At 40.4% G+C, this 16,918-nt stretch overlaps 1 protein-coding gene across 22 annotated transcripts in view; it reads left to right on the top strand.

Annotated features, from left to right (window-relative positions):
* GRIP1 (glutamate receptor interacting protein 1) overlaps positions 1 to 16,918 on the top strand; it is a 664,081-nt gene that overhangs the window by 598,387 nt on the left and 48,776 nt on the right. For all 22 annotated transcript variants that reach the window (XM_077913731.1, XM_077913735.1, XM_077913732.1 and 19 more), the window contains 3 exons: positions 1,951 to 2,031; positions 13,011 to 13,080; positions 15,321 to 15,466. In XM_077913731.1, the coding sequence (XP_077769857.1) occupies positions 1,951 to 2,031; positions 13,011 to 13,080; positions 15,321 to 15,466 (297 nt within the window). The remainder of the gene's footprint in view (positions 1 to 1,950; positions 2,032 to 13,010; positions 13,081 to 15,320; positions 15,467 to 16,918) is intronic.

The following is a 16,918-nucleotide window of genomic DNA, read 5'->3' as shown; positions in this document are numbered from 1 at the left end:
GCAAAATAAGTCAGAGAGACCTCCCTCATGTGGAATTTAAGAAACAAAACAAACGAACAAAGGGGAAAAAAGAGAGAGACAAACCAAGAAACAGACTCTTAACTGTAGGGAGCACACCATCAGGTCACAGGATGGGGGGGAGGTGGGCAGAGGGATGGGCTAAGTGATGGGGACTAAGGGGGGCACTTGTGATGAGCACAGGATGATGTATGAAGTGTTGAACCACGAAACTGTACGCCCAAAACTAACACTATGCTGCACATTAACTAACTGGAATTTAAATAAAAACTTTTCAAAAAAGGGGGGGGAAAGTGGGAGGGGGTTAGAGAAGCAGCAGCCTCCCCAGCTTCCCTGGGAAATGTGCAAAGCACTGGAAGGAAAGAAAAGACCCAAAAGGGAAGACTTGCCTTTACTTGGCACAACGGTGGGATCTGTGAGGGGCAGCTTGCAGATCCTTTTTTACAGGTGGCATTCTAGAAGCCTGGAGGGCCCAGAGAAATCAAATGTTTATTGTGCTTTCCAGTTTAACAGTTGGTGGCAAATCTTCTGAGTTGGAAGATCAGCTTCTGGTCTTGTAAAAGGTTTACTGCCTGCATTTCTCCTGGGAAAGCATAACAGGCCTGGAAGAGCAAGTTACGGCCCAAGAAGGGAATAGCCCAGCTCTGCCTCCACGAGGCCCTCCCAACTTTCACCTGAGCTTTGCAGAGACAGAAAAGGCGTTAAACACTTGATGAACAGATTGAGCCAAGAGCTAGTTGTAACCACGGTGTGGCTCTGCCATCCGACAGGCCCCCCACCCTTTTGCTGATGTTTCCCTTCATCCGCCCCCTTGCACCCCTTTCCAAAACCTGCAAGAAAGGACTACAGTCAGCTGAGCGTGAATAGATGTTATCTCCTCAGTGGATATTTTCTTTTTAACCTTCTGTCTCATTGAAGGTTTCCCAGAATGTCCTAACAAAGGAATTTTAGGAAAAGTCTATCTAAATCTATGTAGCAGTTCTTTTCTCAAATACTAATCGGGCCCTGGTAAACTCAACTTCGTTCTATCCACAGTTGAGATCCCGGTTCTCTTTCTTTTAGCTCCCCTCTGTAGGGCTCGGCCAGCACCTGGGCCCACCTTCACTCTGCTCCAGCACCTCCTGCCCTCCTGCTCCTCCCTGGGGCCTCCTGGAGCTCCCCAGGATCCAGAAATCAAAGGACAGCCCTCTGAGCAGTGGGGGCCTCCTGGCGCCCTGTGTCTCAACCCCGCAGGCAGCGTCCAAGCTTAGGGGTTGTGGCCAATACTATTCTGGTTGTGAAATATTTCAAGTATCACTCTTGTCTCCACCTTCTTGGGGTATATTTTTCACTCTTTATATTACAAATGAAGGCACCTCGCTGCCCCCCAGATCGACAACCATCTCATCAAGCTAAAATTTCTCCTGAAAACCGATTCCCCCAGCTACCTTCTAACAAAGGTTGAAAAAGAGAAAGTATCGCTGAATAGGTAACTCTGGGAAACATGGTTGAAGAGGAAAAAAAGAATATAATCAGACCCATGGTTCTTAAACTCTGGTGTGCCTGGGAATCACCTGGAGAACATGCTTAACACGCAGATTGCCAGGCTTTATCTTCAGAAATTCTGATCCTGTCGATCTAGGGTGATTCAGGAAGCTGTATTTGTATTTGTATTTTCACCCAGTCCAGGTGAATGGGATGCAAAGGTTGCCCGGATGACACTTCAGGATACTGAGCTCAGGTGTTGCTGTGAATCACGCACGGCTGCCTTCGGGCGCGACAGGTGTGCTTCACCAGGAGCAGAGTTCATCAGGATCCTACGGGCCTTCTCCTTGCTTCACTTCCCACAACTTTAACTTCAGACGCTTATGACACAAGAATTCCTGATGCATCTTCATTGATTGGTGCTTCCAGGTCGCGTACAAACATCTCTTCTTTGTTTTGAAATTACAGAGTCCGTCATCCCGAGTAGTGGCACGTTTCACGTGAAGCTCCCCAAGAAACACAGTGTGGAACTTGGAATAACCATAAGTTGTAAGTAAAAGTGACCCTTTTTTTTTTAAACGTAGGATTTGAAAAAGACATTAGAAAATTGTACTGTCGGATGTCTTGCAGGTGTGACAAGTGTTTTTTAAGTGTCACTGCCACGTTTCTATGTCCTGTTACAAACAGGCAGAGCCAGTAGCACCTCCGGCCCTTGTGTCAGGGGCAAGTTACCTAAACTCTTTCCAATTGTAGGTTTCTTCATCTGTAAAATGGGAATAAGGATATCTAAAAAAATATAGGATTATTTGAAGTATTTAATAAAAGAACATATTTATTATACCTAGTAGAGTTCCTGACAAGTAGTAAGTATTCAATAAATGCATCTCATCCCCACCATGAATAACTAGATGAGCATAGAAATGCATATAGGCTCTCTACATTCTCCTATATTGTGGATTGTTTTCACAATAATCTGTTTAATAACAAAAATCACATTTATTTCCTTTTAAGATTATGCTCCTGTCAGTCCACTATGTATGCATCAGTAAGCCGTTTGGCAAGACTAATAATATAATGATTCTTAATTTAGTAACTTTTAGAATTCCTGCATGGTCCAAGGTATCTGGCTAACCAAACCAAAAAAGGAAAGCAGAGCATATAAATGTGCTTAATTCCCTCCTTTCCTCGGGCTCTGGCTTTATAACTGCTTTGGTAAAAACAGCTTTGAAAGTTTCAGTTCCCATTTATAGAATGTGAATTGAAGTTTTTGTGCTTTTAATATCCATCAACTAGGTTCATCAATAAATGCCCCCAAGAAAACAAAGCAAATGATTAACGCATAAAGACCAAAGAGGTGATGTCTGTGACCAAGGAGTGGTCTGTTCAAGAAGAGCGATGAGGTTACATGAAGTGCCTCACTACACTCTGCTGGACCGCATTTATTTCAGTGGCTAAGGCAAAAATAGTTCTCAACTGGGCTGTACAAAACGGGGCCTGTCCACTTCAACTTTGACAATATAAATGGAACAATGAAAATGAAATTTTAGGTATAAACAATATATCAGACAGATCTAGTGCAACACTAAAAAAAAAAATAGTGGAACTTTAATACAGAATAAATGTTAAGAACAAGCAGGTCTGTGTATGAGAGAGCACTTGCACCCACCTCTTGAACCCCCGTGTGGCATACTGGGAAGAGAGTAGGGATGCTGTGTCTTCATGCCTCTCTATGAGAAGTAGAAAGATGAGATGGGATTTTGGAAACTCCAGACCTATTCTAGGTACTACTGAAGTCGTTTATGCCTTTAATTGGATGACTTAGCTTCTCAGTTTGTTCATTATGAAACAAAGAGAGTGTGCCGTCATTCCATCAACAGCGGTGATTACTGAAATTAGGGGAGAGCTCATCAGACCTTAATTATTCAAAAAATATTTGGGGCTCAAGATGGCTGCTGCAACCCCCATATAACGTTAAGCCTGCTCTCATTTATTCTATTAATTCCATTCCATTGATTTGTGTCATCAGAATTGGCCACGAAAGCCATCTTTCTAGGAGAAGTGCATAACCTGCCGGCTGCTCTCAGAGGCCCTGCTTTCCACTCCATTCTTTCTTCCTTTTGCCTTCATTAGATAAATGCATTCTGAGTGCTTAGCATGCCTAGGCCCTATGTGAAGTTTTGGAATTTAACAGATTTTAAGTGGGGAAAATGGTCTTTGTGTTTTTATGTACAATAGATTTATTCTTACAAAGTGATATATGTAAGGGGAGGAGAGTAAGGAGATGGACAAAATGGGTGAAGAGGAGAGGGAGATAGAGCTTCAGTTATGGAATGAATAAGTCACAGGGAGAAAAGGAACAGCATAGAGAAGAACATAGTCAATGGTCTTGTAATTGCATCGCAATGGTATTGTAATTGCAGCTCATGGTGACAGGTGGTAGCTACACTTGTGAGCACAGCATTAACAAATCAACTTGTCTCAAATCACTATGTTTTACACCTGAAACTAATGTAACATCCTGCGTCCACTACAATTTTTTTAAGAATGTAAAGAAAAAAATTTATATATATATATATATATATAACTGTAGAGTATCCATTTAAAAAACTAATCCTGCGATATAGTCCTTTTTTAAGTCAATACTTAGATGCTCAATTTGTTTGAAGTGTATTCATGTATACACAATTACAACATATTTTATTCATGTGAAAAATCCTTTAAAATTATGTTATGATGGTTTTATGTATGTACTATTACACTTAATACCAATAATAGAAACTTCCCCCAAGCCCCCACAAGAATGGTCTAACTTTTAGCCACGTGAGCTAAAGCTCTTCACGGAAGCTGGAAGTGTACACCATTCCTGGATGGAGGTATGATACATAAGCTTGTCAAACACGCTTGTCAGCCCATCTAGAGCTACAGCTCCATATATATACAACCTATCATCACTATACTGAATTTGTGTCTCCTCATGGAAAATACTCATATTTTCCCAATTGAGCAAACAGAATTTACTTTAAAAAAAAAAAGGCCAGAATCCATTTTTATTGTTATGAAATAGTAAACTCCTGAGGCCTAGCATGGCTCCTGGCATTTTGTACAAGGTGCTTTTTTCATCCCTGTCTTTGTGGAGCGAATGAATAAGGAATCTCTCAGAAACAATCTTCTGCTAACAATCCTCTCCTAACCACTGTGAGCTCCAGAAATGAGCCTTTGAAGGAGATGATGAATGCAGATGTTTATGCAAAGGGCCTGGTGTGAACCAAAGCAGCACCTACTTGAAAAGTGATTAAGAGCAAGGCCTCAGAGCCCACACTCCTCCACTCCTTGACTCTCTTGACTTCTCTGTACCATTTCCTTGTCCTTCTTCTATAAATTGGTGCACTCGTAGAAATCTTGAGAAGGTTAAATGAGTTAGTAAAGTGCCTCGAACCAATTATGAGCCTTAACAGTATTAGTAATTATGATGATTATTGCTATTTATTTTGCATATAGACCTTCATGAAATAGCTCAACCCAAGCTCTACCCCACAAAATTTCATGCCAACTACAATTATAGCACTTAGGTAGGAAACCAAGGGACCCTCTTCTCAAACACAAAGGTCCTATTAGCAAAACTGAGGCAATGCAAGAGTTTATTGATGTTTCTTACTATATACAAAGTCCTCCTCCATCTCCTTCACCCTGTGAGAACCTGAGGAGCAAGAAGCAGGCCTCTTCTTGGGAAGCTTTCCACCAGAGCCTTTCACACTTGGCTGAAGCCTCACTCACTCTTCATACCTAATTGACTGAGAAATGAGTCTCTCTGATTTTGGATGTGGTGAGCAGTTTTAGACTAATTTTCTTAAGTTCCTGATGAGACGTTCATAGCACATTAGCACCGGGCATTGCTTTTATTGATGTGATTGCTATAATGTGGAGCGATTTATTATAGCAAATAAAGTGGAACAGTCTCACGCTGGAAGTAGCATCCCAAAGGTCTGATGCCTCAGCCTATAGGGAAGCAGAGCGCATACACTGCCATGCAGCCCACCAGCCTTTCAAGTCAGACAACCCTGGTGGCCACTGTCACCTGCGGTTGTCAGTAAAGTTATTTTGATGCTGATGTTTTCTTCTGCAGATTCACTACCAGAATTTTTATCTACTTTGTACCAGGCATGGCAAGAAGCAATTTCTATGTGTGCTTCTTGCTTAATCCTCAAAGGGGCCCTGTGGCATCTATGCCCATTTTATAGAAAAGAAAGACTCAGCTGGGTACCCTGCCCAGCACCCAGAGCTCATGAAGGCTACACAGGATTCAAACCCATTCTGTCTGACTTGGCATGGGCTTTGCTGTCACACCACCACTCCTCACTGCTTCTGCATGATTGATGACCCTTCCCACATCCTATATCAGAGAAGCAAAAGACAGCACTTTGTGGAGTTAATTTGTTGACTTTCCTTTTTAGTTGTGACTGGATTTTTTTTAGGAACAAAGGCTTGCTTTTTTATATATATACATAAAATCATAAAACAGCCTTTATGACAAGCACAACAAATCTGTCATTTTCCTCTTAAGTCTTAAGCGTATTTAGGAAAAATACGAATGGCTCAAGTTTTTTTGCCAACTTTGCAATAAAAATTCTACTCACTGCTCCATTTCAAATCAAATAACTTGTTTTACTTGCCAGGTATCATATATATGGTTGCAAGTAAAGTCAAACTGAATGATTGTGTGTGTGTGTGTGTGTGTGTGTGTGTGTGTGTGTGTCTCCAGTGTAGTTTGGACACAGTATCAGGCCTTTTGAGCAAAGTACCCCGACTAGCAGAGTAAGACCCATAAATGCTGCGATATTATCAAATGTTCTTGGGATACTTTGTTGATTCATGTTTAATTAGCTCCAAAGTTCAGAAGATTTTACCTGTCTTCTAATACAGAGGATTTTGTTTTTTATTTTTTTAAAGATTTTATTTATTTATTCATAAGGATGCAGAGAGAGCGGCAGAGACACAGGCAGAGGGAGAAGCAGGCTCCCTGCAGGGACCCTGATGTGGGACTCGATCCTGGGACCCCAGGGTCATGCCCTGAGCCAAAGGTGGACCCTCAACCACTGAGCCACCCAAACGCCCCCAATACAAAATTTTTTTTTAAGATTTTATTTATTCATAGAGATGCAGAGAGAGAGAGAGAGAAAGGCAGAGACACAGGCAGAGGGAAAAGCAGGCTCCACGCAGAGAGCCTGACGTGGGACTCAATCCAGGGTCTCCAGGATCACACCCTGGGCTGTAGGCAGCACTAAACCGCTGCACCACCGGGGCTGCCCAATACAAAATGTTTTAAGCAAAAGATCGAAAATGTCATTTTCTACCTTTCAACAACTATTTGAGAAGCAAAGAATGTTCACTTTAAGACTCAGTTCCTGATCGTGAGAAAGGACTAGTGATTTTTAAATCTTCAGGATCAAAAGATAATAGCTTGAACACTAGCATTTAGCACTGTTACCACCCCATACGGTTTTTAAATAAATGACAGTTTAAGATTTTTCAAAAGGCACAAGCCATACGGAGAAGAAGAAAAGGAAAATAGATAGCAGCAACCAAATTTGGAAGTGGCAGAGAAGATGGAGAAAGATGAATTTAAAGAAGCAGAAGGGAAAGCTGACAAGGAACCTGATTTGCATCCTAAGCTCCCAACAAGACCAAGAATTGGTGGAATCAGGAACTTCTGGAAGTGACTCCGGTGGTAGTTGAGACACGAGGTATGGTTGAAAGCCTGTGAAGAAGGAATCATTCCCTTAGATGCCTTCCCGCAGCCAGTACAGCCAGGCACCTCTCCCCTCCTGGCAGAACCAAGTTTCCTTCTCTGGAAAGCATGAAGTCGAGAGCCTCTGGACTGGGAGTGCACAGAAGAGTGTAGGAGTGCTGCTCTACAAAAGCTGATGAGGGCAAAGTGTACACACTGAATGTGGAGACTGCTAGTCTTCCCCTCTGCAGGCTCAGAGAGGCCAGCTAGCCAGGCTAATGCCCTCCAAGTGGGAGGAAAAATCAGAGCCATCTGACCCAAAGAAACAGCCTGGCCTGAACTAAACAGGGATCCCATAGTCCACAAACGCCTCTCAGGTGCACCAGGCTTCCTAACAGTTTTGTAGGACTGCATCTTTAATGTGAACAGACAGCCAAGAAAAAGCAGACACCAGAGGGAAAAACTGAATGTGCAAGTCTATCATCAAAAACAAAGAAGAGGGGATCCCAGGACGGCTCAGTGGTTTAGCTCCCACCTTCAGCCCAGGGCATGATCCTGGGGTCCTGGGATTGAGTGCCACATCAGGCTCCCTGCAGGAAGCCTGCTTCTCTCTCTGCCTGTGTCTCTGCCTCTCTCTCTCTTCATGTCTCTCATAAATAAATAAAATCTTAAAAAAAAAAAAAAAGGGAAGAAAGACAGAAGCAGCATGTTCAGGAAGAAGAAAACCTTAAAAAGGAACAAGGTTTCATTAACATCAGTAACAACCTTGGATAATGTGTGGATGGGAGACAGGAAGTGAATACTCTTCTAAGACAACATACCAAGGGGCGGGGGGCAGGGGGGAGACAAAGAGCTCTTGGAACTTAAGAACATGGCAGCAATTAAAATATTAGAAGATTGGGCAGCCCCAGTGGCGCAGTGGTTTGGCGCCGCCTGCAGCCTGGGGTGTGATCCTGGAGACCCAGAATCGAGTCCCACATCGGGCTCCTTGCATGGAACCTGCTTCTCCCTCTGCCTGTGTCTCTGCCTCTCTCTCTCTGTATGTGTCTCTCATGAATAAATAAATAAAATCTTTTTTTTTTAATTTATTTATTTTTTTTTAACTTTCATTTATTTATGATAGTCACAGAGAGAGAGAGAGAGGCAGAGACACAGGCAGAGGGAGAAGCAGGCTCCATGCACCGGGAGCCTGATGTGGGATTCGATCCCGGGTCTCCAGGATCGCGCCCTGGGCCAAAGGCAGGCGCCAAACCGCTGCGCCACCCAGGGATCCCAAATAAAATCTTTTTAAAAAAATAAAAAAAAATTAGAAGATAGAGGTGAGGGAAAATTCCAGAAACTAGAAGAAAATAACAACAAAGGGATCCCTGGGTGGTGCAGCGGTTTGGCGCCTACCTTTGGCCCAGGGCGCGATCCTGGAGACCCGGGATCGAATCCCATGTCGGGCTCCTGGTGCATGGAGCCTGCTTCTCCCTCTGCCTGTGTCTCTGCCTCTCTCTCTCTGACTATCATAAATAAATAAATACAAAAAAAAAAAAAGAAAATAACAACGAAATGAGGAATCTAAAGATATAAAATTAGACAAGCTGAATCCAAAGGACACCATATCCAAATGATAGCCATTACAATATGAGGGAGTAGAGAAAAGTGTGAGGGCTCCAAGGATGCAAGAGAGCAGGGTTAACAGATAAATGGAGGCATATTAAAATTTTTAAGACTTTATTGAAGCAAAAATAGATTCAAATCAGGCAGTACCAAACTGGAAGTAGTTAGGAGTGCTCTACCCACTGGAGCCTGGGGGAAGACATGTAGATAAAGTGCAGACACAGACAAAGGAAATTATTCGTTGGCTGTAGCTTAAAGCCTAGTTGGCTATTTGTGATTGGTTTCCCTTAGCATTTAATTTTGCAACTTTGAGGCATTGACAGGCTTAGATCTTGGTTTACTTCTATAGGCCATCACCCCATTAGAGCCACCTCAGTGTAATGGCCTCCTTGCTTAATGAGTATAACAAAAGTCAAGAGAACATCTTCCAGGGTCTGTGGGAAGGAAGTTCCCAAGATCTATGTAGCAACCCCGGAAAGCAAACAGTCCAGATGGGTTGTAAACCTCTGTGAGAAGCCCTGATATGATTAATCATACTCAGAGAAGATTTATATAACCTGGGATCTGAGGAGTTGAATTCACGACAAACACAAGAAAACTAAGCAAAGACACCAAGACAATAGACAGCTACAGGGAAAACAGAGCCTGTGAAAAGCAAGTAATCATGCTACATAGCTTGTCTGTGAATACTGTTTATGTAGTCATAAAGGAGAGTGCCAAATATTGATCTTATAAAAAATTAAGACAAAACTATGTTGGAAGAATGGAGAAAGCCCACGGGACAAAAAAATATGTGAATATGGTTCAGATATAGAGTGAGAGAGAGCTAACTCCTCATCTTTCATAGCAGAAAGTAAAAAATTAGCACTGAAAAATAAATAAATAACACTGTGTGTTATTTAGCAATATAGCAATAGCCAAAAGTTGCATCTAGGGAAGTAAGAAATAAAGAGGTGCTCCTGGAGAAATTTGACTCTTCAAATTGTATGCATGTGTAATTTTGATATAAATAAATAGTTTTTAAAAAGTAAATTTAAAAAAACAATATAATAGATGGTTTTCTTGTGAGGATCAAGAATGTACATCTATGGGCAGCACAAAAAAAAATCAATCATTGTGATGTTATATAAGTGGGTTCTGGTGATTTAGGATAATTTTTCTAGGAACATCATCTTGTTGACTTGCAAAATAGCTGTAAAAGGCATGAAAATGATGAGTTTTGAAAAAACTTGCAGATGACTCAAAAATGTAGCACTTGCAACAACAAAAACAACTAACAGAAATGGAAGAGTTTGAATTAAAATTATTTTAGGAACTATGACTAAGGAAAAGGCAGTATTTTAAATTGAATATATATGATATGACACGGGATTTGTGTCATTGTTCTCTCTCTTTTGTCTGACTTTCAGTTCTGTACATGTTTATATTGAGATTTCAAGCATTGTGAAACTGTTTTGTCCTTCTCGGAACTCAATAACCACGTGCGATCCTTCTTGGTAGGCCACAACCATTTAGTGAGACCTCCCCACCATATGATGGTTCATATGGCTTTCTCACCTGGAATCACTTTGCAGAAGAGGGAATTTCATGGCTAATAACTTCATGAGATTTAACCATCCCTGTCCCCCACCTCTGTTATACACCTTCTCTAGGGGTTCATGGCCTCTGCCCAGAGCAGAGCTGCCTAGTTTATAGTTAGTGTCAATAAATATCTATTAAACAAATGACTCTGTGGATAACTTCAGTCAAATTCACAGCATTAAGTGCTAGGGTATTCTCGTTCAAAGGGTCACAAATTCAGAAGCCCTCAGGAGTGAGGCAAGTCAGTGAATGAGATCCATCCAGGGAGGACAGTGGCAAGTGGGAAATAAAAGGCTGCTCCCAAGAGGGCAGTTGAGAAGTATCTAACATTACTAAATAATCGTAATAGTAGCATGTGCACTGGTCCGGTCCACTTCAATGTAAAACTCAGTCCTTATAAAAAAAAACTCTGAGATAAGCATTATTATTATTATTTATTATTATTATTATTCATCTGCAGGTGAAAAAACTCAGTTGCCTAAAGAGTCAGGGTTTTGAACCAAGCATTCTGGCTGCCAAATCCCAGCTCTTGATTCCTCTACCATATTACCCCCCAAATTTTAAAAGAAGCTATCCACGTGCATGAAATCTACTAATTTTTAAATGTTGGCAACTAATCTAATTTTTTAAAGTACTACAAGTCAAGCAAAGCATGCTTGGTTTGTGACTCCTTCTCAAGTAGTGGAGAATTAAAACATAGGTACTTGGATATGCAAACAATGTCTGAGCCCCCAGAGCCACATTTAACATGCTGGTAGGCACGGTAGCAACAGTGCCAGGAGCTCATATGGATTTGGACACACTTCCAGGGTCAACTTCATCATTCCATTGGGCGTCTACCCTGATTTCAGGCCTCAGGTATAGTCTTGGTTAAAGAAAAAAGAGAAGAATCTAGTAAATTTAAGAATGGCCACCATATGTGTCTATGTGCCATGATAACTTTCAAACCTCTGCAAAGCTGTGTGGGTTGGTCCAAGAGGCCTCGGTGCTATTTTCCTCTGTTACAAAGATGACAGACAGGTTTGATGTATTTTGCTGCCTCTACTATTGTTTCATTTCAAACCATTTCAGTGGAACATGGATTTTATTAAAAACCAAGGGAAACAACATTGAGTGCTCTGTGATGGTTACTACAGCTTGGCAAAATAGAGTATAAGTTCATTGGCAGATGCTAAAAAAGTTGCATTTTCTGGTCATAACAAAATTTTTGTCTTTGAGCCCTATGCCCAAAACAATTTGCAGTTGTAAAATATGACATGTATAAAAATGCTAAATGCTTATATTTCTCTGGAGGAATTATATCAAATCATTGAGTGGAGGTTTAAATTATGAATTAATTGTAGTGGATAGAATGTTTTACATACTTTGCTAGAAGCTAAGAATAATGACTGAATGAAGTCCCCTTAACATTTACTATGGACTAATTTAGACAGTGGGTAAGGTATTGGTATATGTATTTGCTTTTTCTTTCAATGTTGTGTTGAGATATTAAACCATCTGTTCTTATGCATAAACATTTTCCTGGGATTCAGATGGGATTATGGGATATGATATGGTTCTATGATTATTATGGGGTGATCAGCCTTTTTATAATAAAATCTTACTTTAGGGGCCTTTTAATGATCCTTAAAAGGAAATCACTACAGACTTCAAACTAGCAAAATATCTCCTCTCAGAGGCAAATTGTTTTGTTTTTTTTTTATAAATGTCAGTATGGGTTCTTTTAATTATCAAATACCTAAATTAAATGTAAACTTTCTAGATGAAGATGATATTTTTGTACTTATTTGAACTATAGCTCATTTTTAGGATTAATTCTAAGGTAGACTCAAAACTAATTGCTTTTCATTCTCATCAAATGGAAATATCCCTGAGAGAAGCTATAAAGCCAAAAACTGACCACTGTGCAGGATAGCAGGATAATTTGTAAACTCAATAAAAGTTATAGGTGCATATTTATAATATGAATATGTATAAAATATAAGTAAGTCAAATACTACTATAAAATAAAATATTCACATTCTAGAACATTTCAGAGCATTCTAGGTTTGAATATGTGAGCAAAATTTCAAGATTTACATGTCTAGCAAAAGATTTCCTCCTGGGGGAAAAAAAAGAGCTTTAAATCAGTAAATCTCACCCACTTTGCAACCCTGTACACTAGTACAGCACAGTCCCACAAAAAGTGGTGTCTCCTCACCAAAAAGAAGTAAAGAAAGAAGTAGGCAAAGGGAGCACATATAAATACCAAGAGGGGGAGCCCCTAGTTGCTTCTCATAGTCTCCTATTGGGGTATTCACCTTTCACCTTTCTCTTGGGAATCACAGGTTGAAATAGATTTAAACCTAATGGGCAGCTCTGCAATTGCCTCCTTCTCCAATTGCAAATCTAAAGTGACTTTTAGTTTTTAAGTTTGTAAATACTTTATTAACACAAACATTTTTATATCAAGAAGATAGAATGTGCACATTTTCTAATTTGCTTGCTGAGCATCTTTGCTTTGCAGTCTGTAGGCAACAGACTGTAGTTGCGTTAACCATTGCTATAAAACGGGAACTGTATGGTGTGGGTGAACCATGGATATAAAGATGTGACTATTCCAACTTCATTATTACAGCACCGTCTAGCAGAAAGCCAGGAGACCCCCTTGTCATATCAGATATCAAGAAAGGAAGTGTGGCACACAGGTAAGGAATATGAATTTTCTGGTTTATTCCAAGGCATTTCTGTTTCTTTAAGTAACTCCACCCCCAACATGGGCCTCGAACTCAGGACCTGAAGATCAGGAGTTGCATGCTCTACCAACCGAGCCAGCCAGATGCAAGGCATTCCTTAATTAAAGTAGAAATGACCCTTTCCATACCTATGGTAGACCTTGCTGATAGATCATGGTATCCTCAGTCTTTCCCAGACAGCAACTATTAATCAATCATATTCAACATTCCTCATGCAATGACTGGGTAGCTAGCTCTCCCACCTCATTTCACCTTATTTCTGTACCCACTGCAGACAACAGTCACCTGAAAATATTTCTTAGGGTCCTTCCTGAGTCCATCACTGGCTCTCCTTCCCTGATCATCTTCTGTCCTTCATTTTCCAGCTAAAAATCTGGAAGTGGCTCCAGTTATGAGAAACACCCTACATGGAGACAATAGCTTGTGAAAGAGCTTTGCTAAATGCCAGAATGTCCTCCCTAGCCAAGCCAGATCCTTCCTTGAGCCTTGAACAGTGTTAGTCTCCTATTTGGTCCATGTAATGTCAAAATTAGAGAGTCTCAAACTTTTGATTTCACAGATCAAAAATATTTATTTTAAAGATTTATTCATTTATTTGAGAGAGAGAGAGAGAGAGAGAGAGAACATGAGCAGGAGGGGCAGAGGGAGAAAGAGAGAATCTCCAGGTGGCTCCATGCCAAGCACAGAGCCAGACTTGGGGCTGGATCTCACAACCCTGAGATCATGACCTGAGCCTAAACCAAGAGTCAGACCTTTAACTGGTTGCACCCCTCAGGCACCCTTAGATCAAAAATATTTTTAAATGTTTGGGAATACTGATATAAGACTATTGACTTTCTATTGACCAAATAAGGACTTTTTTTAAAAAAATCCCATCTATTATCACAGTCATGTCATTAAAGTAGTTTTAATGCTCAAAAAGTAGGAAGGACATCGTATGAGTTTAGATATATAAGTATAGGGCCAGATGCCATGGCAGGGAGACATAAATAGGCTGCGACCAACAAGACTACACTGTGTCTCTCATGCAACAGTTGGAAGGGAGGCAGGCAGTGTGGGGCTGGGGAAGCAACTCTGCCACCCTCACCAGTTTTCTCCAATTGTTGCAATTTTCTAGCCATAGAAGGCAAGTGGAAATGGTGCTAAGAGAGCCTGGGGTGTGCATCTTCAGGGAATGACCCAGGAGAGGTCAGAAGAGAGGAGAATAGAAGCTGACACCAATTACTAATCTCTGTCACAGAAGTAATACGTAAAAGATCGTTCTTACCAAAACACAACTTTCCTTACAAATATGTACGTGTATACATATATGCACCTACAAACACATACACATTCTCATTATTTTTCTCATTTCATGATGGACCTTAAAATTTGCCAACAGACCTGCAGATGTCCACTTTCAGTTTTAGGCTTTCAATGGCCACATTGCGGACAAGTAGCATCAGATTCACCCTTTTCCCCTACCTCAGCCACGATGGGTTTCCCCGCACAAGTGGAAGTGGCAGGGACACCAAGATTCAGACCTCCACTAAATCCAACCCTCCCTGATTTCCCTCACTCTCTCAACCCTCTCCTAGTACCTGGATTGCCAAGGATGAAATGTAGTGCAATTGCGTGCAGAAGCATGAGGACACCCAATGTCCGTAAACCCTGTGCCATTACCTCCCTTCCTAGGAAACTTAGAATTCCCAAGTGAAGCTTAGATGGTTGTCCTGGACTAATTCAAGGAACTAGGATTCAAAAAAAATGTCTTTAATATTCTTGAAATGTCATGTCATAGTAGCCATCCAAAATAAGACTAGGAAAAATTTATTAAAAAAAAAAGGGGGGGGGATCCCTGGGTGGCACAGCGGTTTGGCGCCTGCCTTTGGCCCAGGGCGTGATCCTGGAGACCCGGGATCGAATCCCACGTCGGGCTCCTGGTACATGGAGCCTGCTTCTCCCTCTGCCTGTGTCTCTGCCTCTCTCTCTCTCTCTGTGTGACTATCATAGATAAATAAAAATTTATTAAAAAAAAACAAAAACAAAATAAGACTAGGGAAAAAGGGATTTGTTAATAAAATGTATTTTAAAAATAGTTGAAGAACCTCTCTTCCTCTAGAGACTGTCGTCATGCTACATTATTCTTGATGCCTCCTAAGTGACCCGAGTAGGTGCTCATTAATCATGTGTGGCCCTGCATTTACTAACAGGACTGGAACCCTGGAACTAGGGGATAAATTACTTGCAATAGATAACATCCGGCTGGACAACTGTTCTATGGAAGATGCAGTTCAGATCCTCCAGCAGTGTGAAGAGCTGGTGAAGCTCAAAATCCGCAAAGACGAAGATAATTCAGGTATTGATGGCTTCCTTAGTTAAGACTGATTTCTCTAACTGCCCAGCTGTCACAAAAGATATTAGATCTTGATGTTTTACATACAACAGCTGGCTAGTGACATTGCAGCAGCGTTTTACATAGTTAAAAGGGTCTTTAAGTTGGGTGTTGAGAGTGTAGCATGCATTTTAAAGGTGCTTTTTATGATATAATTAAGATATTTTTGTTAAAAAACATGATCACAACTGTATCAAAATAACATTCAAAAACAAAAACTAAATCATCACCCAGTACTACCTTACTATAATGGACTCAGCCATTTTCTAGTTGATACTTATATTACATAATTATAGCCATAATGCATGTTATAACTCCATAAGCGTATTACCACTTTTCAAACACTTAATACCTATCATTTTTTTATTTACTGCCTGTAATTAATTTATCATTCTTCTCTTCTTACTTAGATTGCTCCCAGTTGTTTCACTGTCGCAGGTAGTACAATCACAGACATGTTTACGTAAGGATATCTTTACTCAACTTTTCTCCTTCTGAATTATTTCCTTAGGAAATATTTTTTAGAAGGAGAACTGCTGAGTAAGAATAAAAAGGACCTTCTCAGGATTCCTGACAAGTCTTGTACCATGCTTTCTGCAAGGGCCATTCCATTTGTTGGGTTTCCAATAACAGACAAACACAGTGGGGCTAGTACTTCTCAAACTTTCTTAGGCCTCAAAATTACCTGAAAAGCTTGTTAAAACACCGTTCCTGGCCACAACTCCCAGGGGAGGCCTGGAATTCTGCATTTCTAACAAACTCCCCGATGATACTACTGTGGTCCAAGAAACACAATCCAAGCAGCCTGGCAGTTGGCAAAGTTCTTTTATCTGATTATGATAAGGACCTAGAGCTCATTGATAAAAGCCCATAATTGAAAGGTGCAGCTAATGTGGGGAATTACAGAAATTGATAGATGTGGATAGCATAAACATTTGAGGTAAAATTTTGCCAATCTTATGGGTAAAGCCAACTTCTTTGCTATGAATATCATTCTGCTGATCATAGTTAAAAATCTTTTTACTGTTTGTTTGCCTAAGCCTTATACGTAATATATAGTTTATGATACATATACACATATATATAGTTTTGTTTTTGTTTTAATACAGTGAGAATTTAAAGTAATCAGAATGTTTACTCCATTTAGATTTTTATTTGCCCAATGTTTTCAAGTTTTTTTCTCTACAAAATTAAGAGATTTTTGCCTAACGACTCTCCTTATTTAATCTTCCCAAAGCCTTTGATTTTGTTTTCTTTGTAGAACCACTGTACTCATATTTCATAAGTTATGTAAGATTCATTAAATCACATAGTTACAAAAACTAGTAAAATTGATGTAAACAGGCTTGGGAATAAACAAAATGGACTTTAACTTTTTAAGCTTATAACTCAATTGTTAGCAGGCACAGAAGTGCA

This window comes from Canis aureus, chromosome 11 (assembly GCF_053574225.1).
Source record: "Canis aureus isolate CA01 chromosome 11, VMU_Caureus_v.1.0, whole genome shotgun sequence".
Classification (NCBI taxonomy): domain Eukaryota; kingdom Metazoa; phylum Chordata; class Mammalia; order Carnivora; family Canidae; genus Canis; species Canis aureus.
The sequence above is the reverse complement of the archived record's forward strand: the minus strand, read 5'-3'. Positions and strand labels throughout refer to the sequence as shown.